Source organism: Elgaria multicarinata, chromosome 3 (assembly GCF_023053635.1).
Source record: "Elgaria multicarinata webbii isolate HBS135686 ecotype San Diego chromosome 3, rElgMul1.1.pri, whole genome shotgun sequence".
Lineage (NCBI taxonomy): Eukaryota > Metazoa > Chordata > Lepidosauria > Squamata > Anguidae > Elgaria > Elgaria multicarinata.
The window spans coordinates 12,853,651-12,873,925 of NC_086173.1; the positions used below are offsets into that span (position 1 = coordinate 12,853,651).

General features: G+C 44.4%; 1 protein-coding gene across 1 annotated transcript in view; it reads left to right on the top strand.

Moving 5' to 3' along the window:
- ICAM5 (intercellular adhesion molecule 5) overlaps positions 1 to 19,522 on the top strand; it is a 47,121-nt gene extending 27,599 nt beyond the window's left edge. The window contains exons 6-12 of the mRNA XM_063119301.1: positions 197 to 439; positions 897 to 1,139; positions 1,360 to 1,602; positions 3,179 to 3,418; positions 7,596 to 7,838; positions 14,536 to 14,799; positions 18,887 to 19,522. Of these exons, the coding sequence (XP_062975371.1) occupies positions 197 to 439; positions 897 to 1,139; positions 1,360 to 1,602; positions 3,179 to 3,418; positions 7,596 to 7,838; positions 14,536 to 14,799; positions 18,887 to 19,104 (1,694 nt within the window). The 3' untranslated portion in view covers positions 19,105 to 19,522. The remainder of the gene's footprint in view (positions 1 to 196; positions 440 to 896; positions 1,140 to 1,359; positions 1,603 to 3,178; positions 3,419 to 7,595; positions 7,839 to 14,535; positions 14,800 to 18,886) is intronic.
- Positions 19,523 to 20,275: the final 753 nt, after the last annotated feature.

The window sequence follows — 20,275 nt, forward strand, 5'->3', positions numbered from 1 at the left end:
CATGTTAGGACTGGATATTCCTAAAGCAACCCCATATACCTGCACTCATGTCAATGAGGCTTAAGTAATGATCTCTGTCCAACGCCACCCAAATATTCCAGAATGACATTCTCCAACATTAAACCTCCCCCTTTATTTCTTACCCAAAGAGAGAAGAGCCTCAACCAATGTGTGTGTTCCCCTCTGCACACTGCAGATGTGCCAGGAATGGATGAGTCCACTTGCCCCAGCAGCCTCACATGGGTAGAAGGAACATCGCAAGTACTTCGCTGCATGGCCAAGGGGAACCCCAAGCCATCGGTAGCTTGCACCAAAGATGGCCACCCTTACGATGTGGAAAAGGAAGAGCAGGTCAACCGGAACCATACTGGCATCTATAACTGCACTGCCACCAATGAGTTTGGCTCTAGCACTAGAACAATTGCCGTCTGGGTGGAATGTAAGTGACATTTCCATGTTTTTGGATATGAGGCAAGAGATGATGGTGTCCCAAGCTAGTTAATCTGATCAGTTATCCAGGGATAAGAGACCCAAACTTAGTGCATGACATATGTCAGATGCAACACCCTGTCATGTCCTGATCTCAAGCAGAAGCCCAGAAAGGATAATGGGCCCATAGCACAGTGGGGTGGTTTATGAGGCTCATGGCTCAGTGTCTCCAGGTACACACCTATCAACCTCAGGTTCAACCTGGTTGTGTTCTCCAGTTCGCAGTGCAGTGGCCATAGATGCCACCAGCTCATCCTCCTCCATCTCTGAGCCTTACCTGTCGCTCAAGGCCAAAGCCAGGGCCCCGACACATCCTTAATTCTAAAGACCCTGGAGCGGCTTTGTGGCATATTTGAAGTTTCCTCAGCTATCACTAAATGCAATGTTCCATCTCCTCTTCATTGCAGACGGGCCTCAACTGGGTGAGTCTGACTGCCCAAGTAACCAAACATGGCTGGAAGGGAGCCTACAGAATCTCAGTTGCCAAGCTGAGGGCATCCCAGTGCCAGAGGTCTCCTGCATGAAATACGGCAAAGTGTACGATGCCAGAAGGGTGCAGAACGTCACACAAAGCCACGCTGGTGTCTACCACTGTAATGCTACCAATGCACATGGATCAAGCAGCAAGACGGTCACAATCAGGGTGGAGTGTAAGTGCAGCTTGCACATTACATGCAGGACATGTGAGCTGATGCTGAAGAAATAAAATACTTATTTTTAAAAAAGGAGAAGAATCTGGGCACAAGTCTGGTTCCTGCAACTGGGCATGTGCAGATGGGTCCAAACTTTAATGGGACTTAAGAGCATGTTACTCTCCACAAACTTTTCCATTGCAAAATTACTGTCTATATCTTTTTTTCAATCTTCTAGATGAACCTGAAATGGATGCTTCCAGCTGTCCCCAGAACTGGACCTGGACAGTAGGGGAAGAGCAAATTTTCACCTGCTTTGCCTGGGGAAACCCAGAGCCAGCTGTGGAGTGCACTAAAGATGGCATAGTTTATAGTCCTGGGATTCTCCAGGTTGTCACTAGAGAATATGCTGGCATCTATACCTGCACTGCCACAAACATCCATGGCTCCAGCACCAGGGCTGTGCGCATCCAAGTGGAATGTGAGTGAACACTGACTTCGCAGGTTTTTGACTGCCTGTTTGTTTAGGGCTAAGCCAAAACAGCCTTGTGTGGCGCAGAGCGGTAAAGCAGCAGTTTCTGCAGCTGAAACTCTCCCCACGGCCTGAGTTCAATCCCAGCGGAAGCTGGTTTCAGGCAGCCAGCTCGGGTCGACTCAGCCTTCCATCCTCCCAAGGTCGGTAAAATGAGGACCCAGTTAGCTGGGGGAAAGGTAATAATGGCCGGGGAAGGCAACGGCAAACCACCCCGCTATAAGGCCTGCCAAGAAAACGTCAGCGAAAGCTGGCGTCCCTCCAAGAGTCAGTAATGACTCAGTGCTTGCACGAGAGGTTCCTTTCCTTTCCTAAGCCAAAACAACTGATGTCATTTCGTGTTCTTTCGTTTTTTGTGAGTGTCCAAAAGTGCCTCTCATTTTAGGGTGCTATCCTATGCATGCTTAAACAGTTGGCTAAACATGCATAGGATTGCACCCTTAATTGATTTGGGGTTCAATTCTAATGATATGATGGAATGATAATAGGCAGGGAGATTTATTATGGATTCTGAAGCAGAGCTGTGGGGTACACTAGAAAACCGAGGCCCTGTTTTTGTTTGAGCTCAAAGTAATGCGATGAGCTACTTTTAATCTGCAATCTGAATTCAGCTGAATGACTAACTGGCGTTTCTCCCCTCCCCTCCCCCCTGTGGAAGATGAGGAAACCTGTAATCATAGGCAGGATCCTGACCTTAATGGCTGGGTGGCTTTTATGCAGAATGGATAGCTATTACCTAGCCCTGTGGTTTTCAAATACTCCAGCTGAAGGGAAACTGTCAACATCTATCATAGAATCCCTGCACATTGTGAAGGATTTGGAGAGTGTTCCCAGATGCATAATCAGGTGCTGGCCAGGCTTTTTGGGCCTCACTGTTGCTCTACATCAGCGGTTCTCAACCTGTGGGTCGGGACCCCTTTGGGGGTTGAATGACCCTTTCACAGGGGTCGCCTAAGACCATCGGAAAATACATATTTCCGATGGTCTTAGGAAACTGTATTGACTGAACTATGTCATGTATCATCTTTTGTATTATTAAAGCTATTGTTATGTATTATTTTCATTAGCAAACCATCCCATGACAATGGATCGTGTAGAGAAGAACAAAAATAATTTTATGGTTGGGGGTCGCCACAACATGAGGAACTGTATTAAAGGGTCGCGGCATTAGGAAGGTTGAGAACCACTGACCTACATGAACCAAGAGGGCACCCTAGAGCACTCTCAAAACTCCTCTGTGGCTGCATGTTGCAAGGGAAGTTCAAGCTCTCTGCCATGCATGATCTTATCATTGAGGAAACCCCTCATAAGCTTCCCCCCTGCCCAGAAATACATATGAAAAAGACTGACCTAACTATTATTATTATTATTATTATTATTATTATTATTATTATTATTAATATACCGCCCCATAGCCGAAGCTCTCTGGGCGGTTTACAAAAGTTAAGCGGTTTACAAAAGTTAACTTTTTGCAAAATCTCTCTCTCTCTCTCTCTCTCTCTCTCTCTCCCTCTGGATGTTTCAGATAAACCAGAATTGGATGAATCTAGCTGTCCAAGTACCTGGACCTTGGTGGAAGGGGCCCTGCCCACCTTTGCTTGTAAAGCTGAGGGGATTCCTCCTCCAGAGGTCATATGCACCAAGAATGGCATGTCATACCACCTTAGCCAAGGACAAAGGATCCCGAACTACAATGGAACCTTCTGGTGTAATGCTACAAACCGGCATGGGACTGTGGCCAAGGCAGTCAGGGTTGAAGTTGAAAGTGAGTAGTGCTTCCAATTCGGAGCAGCAACCTATTGAACCTATCAGCCCCTCATTCTAACCCATACTGTGTGAACTGATCCCAGGTCTTTGGTTCGTTTAAGTAATGTTCTTTTGCTCTGGGAGACACCTTTCTTTCATGCCTTTAGTTGGGGGTGAATGGTTTGCTCTTTCTGCCAGGTGAGGGGGAGAGGCAGAATATTGTAGCCTGGTCAGTGCCTCCTTGAGGGATGCTGAGGTTCAATGGCTTTGAAGGAAGCAGTGGTGAGGCCCTTGTTAAAGAAACCAAATCCAGATCCTCTGGTTTTGGACATCTAATTCCCTCTATCAGATTTGCCATTCCTGGGTGAGGTGCTAGAGCGTGTGATGTGATGGCATTGCAACTTTAAGCAGTGTTGGATTAAACTGATTATTTTGGTCCATTCCAATCAGGTTCCAGACCTGCTTATGGGATGGAAACAGCCTTTGTCTCCCTGGTTGATGACTTACACTGGGGAATGGATGGGGGAGAGCAGTACCATTGTCGATGGGTATATGCCACCACACGGGCTCTGAACAACAGGCCTGGCCGCGGACACTCCCGGCTCAAGCTAAGCCCCACCACTTGAGGAGCCTGAGGCAAGGGACAACCACCACCTTTCTCCAAACTATGTGGAGAAAGGGGTGAAATTGGAAGGATTTCAGTAATAAATCAAAGCGCTGTGAATTATATGTGCTGATGGTGATTTAATGTTAGTGTGGGTGTTAAATGTATATAACTGCAGATGATAAATGCCAAAGAAACATGGGGGATTTTTGTGGTAGTTAAAACAAACTGAATAAAAAAATATTTTAAGGTTCACAAACTTTGTTTCAAAATGAAACTTTTCAAAACCGTTTTAAAACCTCTCATCCAATCCTTTCTCTCTTCACATACACACTTTTCTTTCTCTCACACAATCACTCTTGAGTTTTCTTTATTATCAGTGTAGTTTAATATACATCAACTGACTATGTGCACACCACACTCAAAAGACACCCCTCTATACACTGATCCTCAAACTCTCCAGAACAATAGTACTCTATACACAGAGTGCTCAAGCACTAAAAGCTAAAGACTCAAAAAGTACCTAAAAGTACCTCTCAATCCCCTCAGTCATTCCCTTATATATCACTCCCCCCACTCAGGTCAACTCCACTCACTCGGGTCAACATTCTAAGCACCACAGACTTACCAATGTCAGATAGACATTAGGGAACTGACTTGTAACGCCACAGTCTCCTTCTGGGTTGCTTATTTTATTTTATTTATTTATTTATTAAACTTATATACCGCTCCCATAGCCAGGGCTCTCTGGGCGGTTTACAGAAATTCTAAAATTGAGGTAAATTGATATTTATCTGGATTGGGCTTAGGAGGCATGGGTTTAAAATGGCTCTGGTTCTTTCTGGAGGAGCCATCCCAGAAGGTAGAGCTTCAGGACTTTTATTCCACCCCATTAGACTACGGAGTGCCACAATGTTTCTATGACCCCCCTGGAAAAAGTGAAGCAGAAGTTGAGGGGGCAGGATTACAGTTTGAGATTGATAAACAAATGGTCAAAGAATACCTAATTTCCTTGAATGAGTTCAAATCTCCAGGGCCCGATGAACTGCATCCTAGAGTAATGAAGGAGCTAGCGGAAGAACTCTCAGAACCTTTGTCTATTATCTTTGCAAAATCATGGAAGACGGGTGAGGTGCCGGACGACTGGAGGAGGGCTAACGTTGTCCCTATCTTCCAAAAGGGCAAAAAGGAGGAACCTGAGAACTACAGACCAGTCAGTCTGACATCCATCCCTGGGAAAATTCTGGAGCAGATTATAAAGAAGTCAATCTGTAAACACCTTGAAATCAATGCAGTGATCACTAGAAGCCAACATGGATTTGTCAAGAACAAGTCCTGTCAGACAAATTTGATCTCATTTTTTGATAAGGTAACCTCCCTTGTGGACCGTGGGAACGCTGTGGACGTCATATATCTTGACTTCAGCAAAGCTTTTGACAAAGTACCACATGACATTCTGATTAACAAACTAGCTAAAAGTGGGCTAGATGGAACAACTATTAGGTGGATTCACAGTTGGCTACAGAATCGGACTCAAAGAGTACTTATCAATGGAACCTTCTCATACTGGGGAGAGGCAACGAGTGGGGTACCGCAGGGCTCAGTCCCGGGCCCAGTGCTCTTCAACATTTTTATTAATGATTTGGACGAGGAGGTGCAGAGAACACTTATCAAATTTGCAGATGACACAAAATTGGGGGGATAGCTAATAAGAAACAAACTTCAAAGTGATCTTGATAGGCTGGAGTGCTGGGCTGAAAACAACAGGATGAAATTTAATAGGGATAAATGCCAAGAAACCAAAGGCACAGTTACAAGATGGGGGATACTTGGCTCAGCAATACTACAAACGAGAAGGATCTTGGAATTGTTGTAGATCGCAAGCTGAATAGGAGCCAACAGTGCGATATGGCTGCAAGAAAGGCAAATGCTATTTTGGGCTGCATTAATAGAAGTATAACTTCCAAATCAAGTGAGGTACGGGTTCCTCTCTATTCGGCCCTGGTTAGGCCTCATCTAGAGTATTGCGTCCAGTTCTGGGCTCCACAATTCAAGAAGGACGCAGACAAGCTGGAGCGTGTTCAGAGGAGGGCAACCAGGATGATCAGGGGTCTGGAAACAAAGCCCTATGAAGAGAGACTGAAAGAACTGGGCATGTTTAGCCTGGAGAAGAGAAGACTGAGGGGAGACATGATAGCACTCTTCAAATACTTAAAAGGTTGTCACACAGAGGAGGGCCAGGTTCTCTTCTCGATCCTCCCAGAGTGCAGGACACGGAATAACGGGCTCAAGTTAAAGGAAGCTAGATTCCAGCTGGACATCAGGAAAAACCTTCCTGACTGTTAGAGCAGTGCGACAATGGAATCAGTTACCTAGGGAGGTTGTGGGCTCTCCCACACTAGAGGCCTTCAAGAGGCAGCTGGACAAGCATCTGTCGGGGATGCTTTAGGGTGGATTCCTGCATTGAGCAGGGGGTTGGACTCAATGGCCTTGTAGGCCCCTTCCAACTCTGCAATTCTATGATTCTATGATCCTGTCCTCCATATTTCTTAACATCTACATGAAACTTTTGAGTGAAGTTATCCAGAGTTTTGGGTCAAAGTGTCATCAATATGCAGGTGATAATTATATCCCCCATTTCCATCTACATATCCCAGGGAGGCTGTGGAACTCCTGAACCAGTGTCTGGTGGCTGTTTTGGGGGTGGATGAGGGTGAACAAGCTGAAACTTAATCCAGACAAGATGGAGGTACTGTGGGTTGGGAAAGCAACTACCCTCGATGGAGGTTTACTGCTGGTCTTAGATGGGGCTGCACTCACCCTAAAAGACCAAGTGCATAGTCCAGGAGTCCTCCTGGACTCTGCACTAATTGGGGAAGCCCAGGTGACTAGTGTCCAGGAGTGCATTTAGGGTATGCCAGCTGTGGCCCTATCTGAAGAGGACGGACCTTGACTCGGTTATCCATGCGCTGGTCACATCCAGGATGGACTACTGTAATGTGCTTTATGTGGGGCTGCCTTTGAAGACAGCTTGGAAACTTCACCTGGTGCCAACTGTGGCTACCCAACTGTTGGTTGCAGAGGCGAGGTGGGGGGCAGATCATATATCACCAATATTGTGGCAGCAGCACTGTTTACCAGTGTGTTTCTGGGGCCAATTTAAAGTGCTGGTTTTGACCTTTAAAGCCTTAAACTGTTTAGGACCAAAAATTTTGAAGGACCGCCTTCACTCATATCAGCCTACCTGCACTTTAAGAACAGCAACAGAGGCCCTTTCCACTTGGGCCAGATCTGCACGTTTGCTTTATTGAGGTATTGAAATGCACTGTTGGGGTACAATCCACATTCCATATACCGCTTTCATATTGTTATTTCCTGCTTTTTATTCCACATTTGTAATGATTTGACACAAGGTCCAAATCTGGCCTTGGCCACCTTTGGGGTCATAGGTGGGCGAGTACATGAGAGAGAGCCTCTTCTGCAGTGGGCCCAAACCTCTGGAATGGGTTGCCATTGATGTTCGGTCAGGCCCCAACATTGTAGGCTTTTAGGAAAGTTCTGAAAACTTACTTGCTCTCTCTATGTGTTTCAGCCAAGCCTAAGATGGATGAGACCAGCTGCCCAAGCAACCAGACGTGGCTGGAGGGGACTTTGCAGTCACTGGCCTGTGAAGCAAATGGAATTCCCACCCCACTTGTCTTATGTGTCAAGGAGGGAGCTGCTGAGGAGTTCTACAGAGAGAGGAACGTCAGCAGGAATGACTCTGGCATCTACCAATGCAAGGCCACTAACGGCCATGGGATGGAGCGGTGGATGGTGAACGTACAAGTGGAATGTGAGTCCTCAACTTACTCATAGCTCCTACTCAGGAAGTCCAGGGGCGTCTGTGCCTGACAGTGGGTGGAGTAGCAGTGGTGTCTCTCTTTATCCGTAAGTGTCCCAATAATCCCATGGTTACCAATTATTGGGCTGGCTTTTATTGAATGATGGGAAGACAAAGGGGTGGGGAGCAAGAGTCCCCTCACCAAGTGGTTTGCCGGTAAGAGAGGTCCCCTCACACACCCATTTTACCCTCTCCCTATTAGTAAAGTGTGTGGAAGGGGGCATAAATAGGGTGGCCATTTACCCATCATCCAAAAAAAGAGCAAAAGGCATATATGTTTGCATATATTCATTTATACATATATTTGCAAATGTAGAAATAATTGCAATAATTTCAATAGAAATACATCTCACCATAGTGGAGAAGAATGTGCCTGCCCGCCTGTTCAGTCTGCTGTGCAGGTGCTCATTGTTCATGGGCAACTCCAGGGCCCTTCCTTGCTCCCTCTTCTTACAGTTCTTTCTCTGGACTTGGATAGTTGGGTTGGACAGCCTTTGAAATGGAGGAATGGCTTCAAACAGAAGACCCTTCTCCTTCTCCTTCTCCTGTTTCAACCCTGATGTTTTGGAATGCCCTTCTGTGAGAGGTGCGTTTCACCCTCTGTTGTCCTTTAAGAGGCAACTTAAGACTCTTCCATACGCCCCCAATCTGCCCTTGAAGGCTAAATTACTGCTGCTTCTGAATTGCTGCAATTGTGATAGTTTTATTTTTTGCTAGTTTTATACTGACATGTTCTCAAATCTCTTTGAAATTCATGGAAAAGCAGTGCATCTTAAACAAATATTTCCAGGTCTTTCCTCTGACCAAAAGGATTCCTGAGTCATTGGGGGTCTAGGTTCGCTAGGATTCACATTAATAAATGTGAAAAAGTCCAACCAGTTTCCCAAAAATGTGTCTGATGTTGTTTCCCCTTTTGCTAACCTGCTATGTTGTGTCAATTTATCATTTAAAGCTAGTTTCCAAATCTTATCAAACCAGCGTTGATGGTCAAAAGCTCTGTCGCTTTTCCAGAATTGGGCAATTTCCCACCTGGCTGCAACCAGCAAATGGGTGACCAAGGCTTTGGGAATAATGTTTCTATTGGCATTCCTAAAAATAGAAAGTAGAGCCAGTGCTGGGTCAGTTTCTACTTCCGCATGAATAATGTTTGTAATGGTTTGGAAAACCCTTGACCAAAAAGTTTTGACCTGTTGACATTCCCATCAAAGATGAATATAAGTGCCAGGAACTGAGCAACCACGCCAACAGAGCGGGGATATATTACCACTAATATGGTGCAGTCTAACAGGGGTGATATACCACCTGTGAGTGATTTTCAGAGTGAGCTCTTTAACTTTTGCTGATATTGTTTTATAGGGTGCTGATTGCCACAAGCTTTTCCATTCACCTTCAGTGAAACTGGTGCACAGATCATGTTCCCAAATAATTTTTAACCCTCCCTTATCTGGGAATTGACAATCCAACATCATGTGATATATATCAGAAGCTCCCCCTTTAACCTTTCTAGAATAAGTCAGGCAAGCTTTCTCAAATATAGTAAGCGAGCGTGGAATGTTATGGAATTGATATAGAGCATTTGCAAAAGAGACTATTTGCATTTTTTGGAGCCAGGTACAAGGGAGTGGGCTCAGTTTTGCCTCTAATTGTTGCATTGATATGATTTTTCCTTGTATAAAGAGATCACGAATATGGAAAAAACCTTTTTCTTCCCAACCTGCAAATTGTCTATACTTAAATTGATCTCTGAATTGGGGGTGGTCTAAAATCGGGGTTAGGGGGGAAGGGGATGGTGCAAACCATTTTGCCCACTTTGCCCATACCTTTAAATTTGCTTTCAAAAACGGGTTATTAATTATTTGAATATGTTTTTTCAGTGTTGGAAGGAATGGGATCGCCCTGATCATAGGGATGCAGGGGGCGCTTTCAATTGACACCCACGGGATTGCTGTCTCATTTCTAATTATTTTGAGTAGTTGCCTCAATTGAAAAGCATCATGGTACAGCCTAAGATTTGGGACACCAAACCCCCCTAGTTTAGTTGGTCGGAATAGTGTCGCCTGATTGACCCGGATGCGTTTGCCCCCTCCACTGAATGTGGATAGAGCTTGTTGCCAACATTTGAACTCATTTCCAGGAATCTCTACTGGCAGGGTATGAAATAAAAAAGACAGTTTAGGCAACAAAGTCATTTTCAGGGCTGCATTCCTCCCTAGCCAAGATAATTTAAGTTTCTTCCACAGTGTCATATCTTTTCTTAGCGCATTCCATAAAGGATCAAAATTGCGTATACGCAGTTGTTTGATTTCCTTAGTGATCTGAATGCCTAAGTATTTTAAACTGCCAAATCTTAAAGTGACTTTAAAAATTCGTTGAATATTTTTCTGTTCAGCCAAAGGGATATTAACACAGAGCAAATCAGATTTCTCATAATTGACCTCCAGACCAGCAACTTCCTTGAAGGTATCCAGATGTGTGCGAAGAGCAGGAAGAGCAACCTTAGGTTCTGTTAACATAAGCAATATATCATCAGCAAAAAGGTTGATGCAATGATGTCTCCCATTTATTCTAGGCCCCGATATAGCTGGGTCTGCCCGAATTGAGGTTGCTAGGGCTTCTATTGCAATGGCAAAGATAAGTGGGGAGAGTGGGCAGCCCTGATGTGTGCCTGTAGTTATTTGAAACCTTTTTGATTCCCAAGAGTTAACACATACTGTTGCCTTAGCATCAGAGTACAATTGCTTCAATACCTTAAGAAATTGATTACCAAACGCCATTTTATGAAATAAGCGGAAAATAAAAGGCCATTCCAAGTGGTCAAATGCCTTGAAAACATCAAGAGAAAACAGTGCCAAAGGAGACTTTTGGCTTTCGCTGTGGTGAATTAAGTTAAGTATCCAGCGCACTGAATCTGCCAAGTGTCGACCTGGCATAAAACCTGTTTGATCTTCATCTACATATTCTGTTATAAACTGGTTCAGACGATGAGCAAGCAAGGATGTGAAGAGTTTAGCATCCTGAGTAAGAAGTGCTATTGGGCGATAAGAGTTCACTAGGTGGGGATCTCGTCCTGGCTTAGGAATGGTTATCAAGCGCATGCGTTTCCAGGATTCTGGAATCTCCCCACCTTCTAAAATAAAATTAAATAATCTCACTAAATAGGGAGTAAGGGTGACTTTAAAAGCTTTATAAAATTCCCCCCCAAGACCATCTATGCCTGGTGATTTCCCATTTTTAAAACGTTTTATGGTCTCTTCTATCTCCTCAGCTCTTATGGGACTATTAAGAAGAGTTCTATGTTCTACTTTTAATTTAGGGATAATCAGCCTGTCTAAGAATGTGTCTATCTTGGTCACATCAGGGCTGTCTGTAGTATATAATTTTTGGTAGAAATTTTCAAATGCCTTACAAATTTCCTCATTCTTATAAAGAAGGTCCCCCTGAGGTGACTTGATATGTGAGACCCGAGATTTAGCCATTTTTCTGCGTAAGGCTTTGGCTAAAAGCCTAGAGCTTTTGTTGCCAAATTCGTGATAATAACGATTAAGAAATGCCAAGGATTTATGTACAGTACGTGTGTCTAAAGCAATAAGTTCACCACGTTTGCCCATTAGTTGTCTGTATGTCCTTTGACTGCCGGTGCGTTTATGAAGTGCTTCGAGATGAGAAATGTCGTACAGTAGCCTGGTGCGTGCTGCCTCTCTCTTCTTCTTTATCTGTGAAGCCTCTTTGATGTACGATCCTCGAAGAACCGCTTTCATAGAATCCCATAAGATATCAGCTGAGATTTCTGGCAGGTCATTGAATTGGAAGTATTCAGAGAGATCTTTTTGCAGTTGTTCTCGAACTGATTGTTTAGTTAAAAGATGAGGGCCCAAGCGCCAGAAATAAGAGTTGGTGCAATCTTCTGAAAGTGTCAAGTCAATCCAAATTGGGGCATGATCTGACATTGTGATGTTGCCTATGTCAGCTGTAGTCACTTTGTCCTTTAAGGGCTCAGATAAGAGGAGGAGATCTATACGGGAGTAGGAGCGATGTCTTGCAGAAAAACAGGAAAAGTCTCTATCCTGCGGATGTAGAACTCTCCAAATATCATACAAGCCCTGTTCCTGAAGAAGGTCCATGAGAAAAGTTGAGGATTGGGGTCGACCAGACTTAGCCTTAGAGCGATCCATCTCATCATTGGGTACAGTGTTGAAGTCACCTCCAAGGATTACCTGACCCTTTTTAAAAGTGTCTAGGGTAGAAAACATACCCTGAAGGAATGAGCATTGATTAACATTAGGGGCGTAGATAGATCCAATTGTGAGTTGCTCAGAGCCCAAGAGTCCCGAAATGAAAATGTAACGGCCTTGTGTATCACAGCATGTGTCCAAGATCTGAAATGGGCATTGGTTAGCCACAATTATGGCTACTCCTCTTGATTTGGAAGAACCAGGGGAGCATACGTAGTGTTGAATCCATCTGGCCTTAATTTTGTTTTTCAATTGAGATTTCTGATGGGTCTCTTGTAGCAGAACGATGTCGGGTCGCTCTTTCCTGAGCAGCAGTTCCACTTTGGCACGTTTTATTATGGAACCCAGGCCCTTTACATTAAATGATAGAATTTTCAGTTTGTCAGCCATCAGAGTCCAGAAAAAACAAAGCTATTGGTAAGTAGCGCTTAGATGATATGAACCACTGCATAGAAAGCAAAGTAGAGGATATAGGACACCCAGTGAAAGCATGCGCGTGGAGGGAACTACCATGTTGAACAACATTAATATAACAAAACAACATAACAAACAAGCGCCACCGATTGGCTGAGGTCTGAACAAGCGAGACCTCCACGAAATCACCAGAAGTGATCGTCACCTGTGGGCGTTTCCAGGGGGCAGCAGGAGGGGAAATAATTCTAAACATCTGATATGAAAATCATAAAGTTCTTTTGAACTGTGGGCATTGCTGAAAGCCCACACAGATGGGGTTATAGGTATTCAAGGAAAGCCTGTTAAATATGTGTGTAGGAGGTGCAGTACAGGGGATTGGGTGAAAGCCAAGCCTCCCTAGTAAGCCGTACAAATCAATGAGTATCCATATTCAATCTGGGTGAGGGGAGCGACTGTGGTCTGGAGAACCATCTGCCCTTGTTAGACGACGTTGAATTCCAGCCCTTCTATTGTGCCCTCGAGCAGTTGACCAATCTGGAGAGTGGCCACGTGAGCCCATGGGGGTGTCACCTGTAGCAAAGTCTGGAGGATCCAAGTGCAGGCTTTTCAATAAGGCAATCGCCTGGGTTCCAGATGAGGCTGTGTAGAAACGACCATCTTGCTGAACCACTAGTTTAAAGGGTAAGCCCCACCGGTAACGAATGTTGGCCATACGGAGAACATCTGTGAAAGGTTTAAAATGCTTACGACGTGCTAGGGTGTCTGGGCATAAGTCCTGATAAATCTGAAGATCTACGCCCTCATATTTGATTGTACGGAGATTGCGCAAAGCTTTGTATATTTGCTCTTTCTTTGTATACCGTTCAAAGCATATAATAATGTCTCTCGGAGCACCGCCATTGTTGTTTGCCCTTCCCAAGGATCGATGTGCCCTCTCTATGTCTTCTCCTGAAATCTGGGTTCCTAAGTTTAAGCCAGAAAGCCAGGTTGTTATGAACTTGATCATGTCTCCCCCCCTCTTCTTTTTCTGGGATCCCACGTACCCTAAAATTTCTACGTCTGCTGTGATCTTGATGTTCCTCCAGCTCAATGTGCAAATCTCTCACTGCATCTGTCATTTTCTTAATTTGGGATTGTGATTTCATTCCCATTTCCAGGGCTGTATTTGCAGATACGGCCGTTTCAGCTTCTTTGTTGGCTAATTCTTTTACTGTGACTTCTAGCACTTTAAAGGCTACAGTCCAGCTTTCTGTTAAATGATGTTTTAATTGCTTGATGTATTGAAGGAGATCATGATTGCTAACAGTCTCCTCTAATTCCCTGCTATTTTTTCCGGCCTTAGGCTTTGTTGCTGCCATTGCGGCCTTCTCGGTTTTATCTGCACTGTCAAATAGGCAGTCAGTGTCAAGGCCTCTGAGACTTGTTTTTTTTGCAACTTCTCTCTTTGGCTGCAGTTTCTGTTGCATCCCCTCACTATTCCCCCCGCTTTTAAGAAAAAACTAGTGCTTAAAGCCAGTTTCCAAATGCTTACTGTGCCCACGGTTCAGAGCAGCAAGAGATTAGGCCTCCATCTTGAGCAGAGCCAAGCCACGCCCCCCCGAAGTTCGCTTTGTTTTGAATAGTTGCTTGGCAGCATTTTGATTTAGCAGTATATCACATGTTGCTGGGGCTTGGAATCATGCAAACAGGTATGACACAGAGGAGAAGACTAGAATAATAACGTCTGATAATACAAAGAAAGCATTCGTGTGAGGTTCCTCGCCTTCTGCCAGGGGATTAACTCCCCTCCCTCCGAGTTTCCAGTGAAACCTCTCCTGACCAGGCTGGGAAAATGGTTTAGAAGGAGAGTGATGAGTTCAGATAAGTCATGGGTCTCTGGTAACTGCTTGAGCTCTGCTTTCTAGCAGCAGTGAAATATCAGTGATGAAGAACCAAAAAGAGGGCCTCAGCTTGCGTTTTCTGGGTGAACTGGAACCACCTTTTTCTTCCACTTTTGTTTCCAGACAGGCCTGTTATATCCACTCTGGCTGTCAGTGCTTCTTTACCCATCAGAAGGGGAGAAAACGTCACCATCACCTGTCAGGCGGATGGTTACCCGGCTGCCAGCTATACCTGGAGGGTGCCTCAGGCCTCCAACCTCAACTATGCGGGCAACAACAGTACAGTGACCATTGTCGGCGCAGATGGGCAGAACAGTGGTGTGTATGAGTGCACAGCTAGAAACAAACATGGCCAGCAGCACAGCCAGGTGGAAGTCCAGGTGGAAGGTAAGGCCACAAAGTGGAAAGGATTTGAAGTATACAACCGGCAATTGCATCTTGGTTGCAAAGATTACAGAGCATCAGTGTTTCTAGATGGAGGGGTCCTAGCGCTAAAAACCAAAAGGCACTGTGCAATATTCTTTCTTTTCCTCCTTAATGGATTTTCTGCAATAAGAAAAAGGATGCAAGTAGTTGTGGGAAAAGCACAGGGAGATACAAAGGAAAGATGTGGGTGGACTTCAAGCTTGCGGGATCCACTTTGTTGCTTTCCTGGAACTCTGAGATCATTAGCTGGAGCCAAATGCAAAATAGTAGCTTAAAAAGAAGGGCAGACTAAGAATTAAGAAATGGAGCCCCTCTGATGGTATTCAGCCAAGAATTTGTTTTCAGTACCAGAACTGAGCTCACAGCCCTTTCACACACAAATCCATTCCTGGTTTTCCTCCAAGCATTCTTCATTTTAACAGCCTAATTTTGGAGTGTGTGTGTGTTGCTACGATTAAACAATTGTGAGTGAGAAATCCTCGGTGATCTATTTATTTATTTATTTATTAAATTTTTATACCGCCCAATAGCCGAAGCTCTCTGGGCGGTTCACAAAAATTAAAGCCATCATAAAACAACCAACAGGTTAAAAACACAAATACAAAATACAGTATCAAAAGCACAACCAGGATAAAACCACACAGCAAAATTGATATAAAATTAAAATACAAAGTTAGAACAGAAAAATTTAAATTTAAGTTAAAATTAAGTGTTAAAATACTGAGAGAATAAAAAGGTCTTCAGCTGGCGACGAAAGGAGTACAGTGTAGGCGCCTGGCGGACCTCTCTGGGGAGCTCATTCCACAGCCGGGATGCCACAGCGGAGAAAGCCCTGCTCCTAGTAGCCACCTGCCTCACTTCCTTTGGCAGGGGCTCACAGAAAAGGGCCCCTGTAGATGATCTTAAGGTCCGGGCAGGTACATATGGGAGGAGGCATTCCTTCAAATAACCTGGCCCCAAACCGTTTAGGGCTTTAAATGTCAATACCAGCACTTTGAATCAGGCCCGGACCTGGACTGGCAGCCAATGAAGTTATAAAAGGACTGGCGTAATCCCTACTGCAAATCACCCAAAGATCTACGAGTAGATGCCAGTCTAGTTTCTGCGCACCCCTGGGCTAGATCACCCACCGCAGCTCAGTGTTGGCAAAGGAACAGATCACGTCGAGGGCATGGTAGGTGGCGTCTGCTCAACAGGCCTGTGTCAAGGAAATCTTAAATCCATACTGAGGAAAACTGGATGTTACACAGCAGACGCTTTCTCCCAACGTTCTTCTTTTTTAATGGAACGCCGTTACAGGAGGCTGCTCCCCTCAGATTGGCAATGGAAAAGGGACTGCTTAACCTTTTCTCTTCTGGCGCTTTTTATCTGTTCATAGCTCAGGGCTGGGGAAACCGACATATAAGAATTGAGTTTTTGCTCGCAAAACATGCGAGCACACCCTGTTCAAAGCTCCAAATGCAGGCATGAGCGACTGTCCACCAGAAATAACCGCAAATTGTCGAACACGTGCTTGCGTTCATCTTGTTTGCGAGTCCCAGTTTGATTTGCACAAATTTCCTCTGCAGACTGAATCATGTCCACTTTAACCTATGGCGGAAAAAGTTACACAAATTAGAAAATTCACCAAAATTTCAGGAATTTTGAGCAAATCCCGATCACAGCTTCATTTGCGCAATTTCCCGATTTGCTCAAAGTGAGCAGCGATTGCAAATGCAAACAGGAATTGGGAACAAAGGGCTGTCTATACATTTTCTAAGCTCCACAGTGGCTGCGCAGTGGCGCTGGATCAGTACGCATGATGAGGGATGACTGGAATAGTAGTTCATCTACACCTAGCATTGGTTCCCTAGCATTTACTCTAGCTGCTTTTCCATTTGCAGGGGGAAAGATTCAAGGCTTCATCCCACGTACCTGTTTCCCTCGAATTATCCCCTACAGCTTAAAGCTGTCATTGTTGTTGTTGTTAGCTAAATCACACCCCGGGCGGCAGAGCTCCTAAGATCCTTTGCATACCAGGAAAAGGGTTTAAGGGGGGAAATGTAAAAAAATCATAAAAAATCAACGGGTGACCCAATCCGATTCAAATTTGGTATGCTTAAAGCTCTCCTTAATATCTATTACTGTGCCAATTTTGATGTCTTTATCTTTAAAACTTACGCAGATGTAAGCATTTGTTTAATTTTCTTTAAACATATCAAATCCTCCTCCTGCGCCCCCAGTGGCCGCTCGGAAAACAACAAATGATTCGCTTCAAAAGTAGTAGCAAAACAGGTCGGGTCTTTTGGCTTTATAGCACAATTAAAGAGGGATGCATGGGAGTACTTCACAGTCAAAGCAGATTAAAAACTGGGAAACTTCAGAGTCCTTTGCACGAGGTACCTTTCCCCACACATAAGGGGAGGTTGAATGGAAAAATGAGTGGGAAGGGGTACGTTAATCAGCATCTCCCCATTACCACTGCCACTCAAACAACTTAATGTCAATCCCCTTGGATGCTTTTCATTAAAAGAAATCCCAGTCATACAGAGACCGTGGGTGCTTCCTGGAAGAGAGCTCCTAGCACCACCAATCAAAAAGCATTGTGCAGCCTTTTTTCATCTTCCCCTCCTTAATGGGGTTTTTGTTTGTTTGTTTTGTGGAAAGAAAAAAAATGCAAGAAGTGATGGGAAAACACAGGAGGGCTACAAATGGAAGAGGATGGCGTCTGGATGCCCTTACCTCGTAAAATCCCATGAATGAGGGCAGGGCAGCTGCATCGCCTGGAAGCATCCTTTCCAACGCGTCTGTCATGTAACCTCTAGTTAGAATAAATTATGCAAATGCAACAATCCAATTAAATCCATAACGGTTATGCAAATTTTGTTCTGAAGCCTCTGCAGACTTTGGAAACGTTTAGGAAAAGACTTTGAGGGGGGAAGACAAAGAAGAGGGGTAACAGAGGGGCAGTTGGCGTATATTATTATTATTGTTATTATTATTTATTTATATAGCACCAACAATGTACTTGGTGCTGTACAAAACATACAAATAAAACAGCGATACCCTGCCTAGAGGCTTACAATCTAAAATCACATTAAAACATATGAAGGGCGGGAAGGGGTTCACAAACCAGAAATAAGAGAATAATCATAGTAATAAGAACAGTAAATCAAGCTAAAATACCAAAAGCTATTGAAAACAAATGAGTTTTCAAACGCGTTTTAAAATCTACAATGGAACTCATGGTACGTAGTTGCTCTGGAAGAGCATTCCAAGCAAACGGGGCAGCCAGAGAGAATGGGCGAAGCCGGGCAAGAGAGATAGAGACTTTTGGGCGGGAGAGCAACATAACATTTGAAGAACGGCGGGTACGAGGGGGGTGGTAAAGTGAAATGAGAGAAGAAAGATAAGAAGGTGCAAGACCATGACATGGGGGAGGGGGAGAATCTGACTGGTTTCTATGAGGGGTGGTGTGGTGTAGAGTAGATTTGCTCACCAAAGAAGACCCTAAGAGCCCTGCTGGACCAGACCAATTCAGTCCAGTATGCTGCTTACAGCATTGCCCAAGTAGATGCTTCCAGATTCCCAGAACCAGGACAGGAAGACAGCATTCTCTCTTGTTGATTGTCCCCCAGCACCCTGCCTCCCCCAAGATGGAGGGGCCCCCCCACATGTCTTGGATCACAATTCCCAGCATTCCTGACCATTGGCCCTGTTGGCTGGGGTTAATGTGAGTTGAATTCCCAAACATTTGAAAGGCACCAGACTGGGGAACATTGATCTAAACCATTTGTTCAGATAAAACAGCCCACCTAAAACAAATGAATAAAGGGAGGTTTATAAAAGGTATACTTCTCTAAGTTAGAGGCAGGATGAAATGTAAAAAGAAACAAGGCACCCTCATGCCACATGTAATCTGCTCGTATGGACTGACATGGTTTGCATTTAAATTTTTACTTAGGACCTAGTGAGGGCATCTGAAAGCTTCCCTGGTCCTCATGCAAGAATTCCTTTTGTAAGGCAAACACTGCTCACAATATGCTGTATGCTGCTTCCTCCTTTGCAGATCACTGGCTGTATATTGTTGTTGTCATAGCTATTGCTGGTGCCACCATGTTGGTCCTAGGAGGAATGGCTGGGATCATTTACTATCTCAAGTCCACAGCTTGTAAAAAAGGAGAGTACAACGTGCGTGATGCAGAGAACTCTACTGAAGCCACTTGTCTCAACCGGGAAAGGCCCTGTGACAGTGACATCTATGGTATACAACTCACCAGGACCTGAACAAGTCTGGGCAGGTACCTCTAGACCTTGTCTCCCCAGACAGAGGAACAGGTGAAAGCAGACTTTGTTTACAACCCTCCTTCCTACTTCTGTCACCATCTCTGCCTCTGAAGAAAGGGTGTCTGAACCACACAGTCCTCTGCTTCACTGTGGAATTTATTAACAGCCAATTGATGGGCAAGCACACTGTTGAGTGTTCTCAGGATGGAAAGCCAATTTTACTGTTTTGGTATCAGCCAGGCACTTCCATGGCACATGCCCAGATGACTCTAAAACCAGCCTTCCTCCATCCAGCTTCAGCCAGGCTCTCTGTTACCTCTGTAGCTGGAAATGTGCGACTACACTGGTCCTCACTCGGAAATGTTGCATTTGAGTAACTCACTGTTGTTTTGATATGGGATCGATTTATACCTATCAAAACTGGTTATCATGATTGCAACTTCAGTCACTTTGGAAAGTTACAGCTGATTGGTGCCTTACCAAAACGGGAAGTATCATCTTTGGACCACAGATCCTCATATATGGAGCAGGACTTCATGCTTTCTAAGACGACAAGATGAAGATTGTAATTTTAAAACAAAATATTTATGGAGACAAGGTACCTTAATAGCACATTGAATAAATGCAGTTATTAACTGATGGTTACACAGAGTTACTCTGAGAATTAGTCAAACTGGATTAAGATACGAAGGACACACACTTAATCTGGATTTATGTAATTTTGTTTCATCTTGGTTTAACTATGTTGCTAATTAAATTACACTGAACTAAACCAAGCCCAGCACTCGCTGAAATAAGACATAATAGGGGAATCAAGCCCAATCAAATGAATCTTGTAAATTCATGCCTTTCATTAATTTAGTTTCATTGGTTTGCCTATGAGATTCAAAAGTTTACTAGTGTCCTAAAGTCAATGTCATCTGCCCGGCCCTAATTATTTAAGCATGACCAAGGAAGTGCCCATGCACTTTGCGAATGGGCCAAAAAAAGCCTCCGGTTGAATGTTAGCATGGGTACACAATTGCATACTTAAAAAGTAAGGGGATTTGGGGAACCAGTAAGGTTGGGGTGGGTAGCCTCAGGCTCAGGGTCCCAATCTGGCCGTTCTGGGGTCTCAATATCCACGCCCCTTTCTCTGCCCCATGCCAACCACAGATTGGTGGTTTCCAAG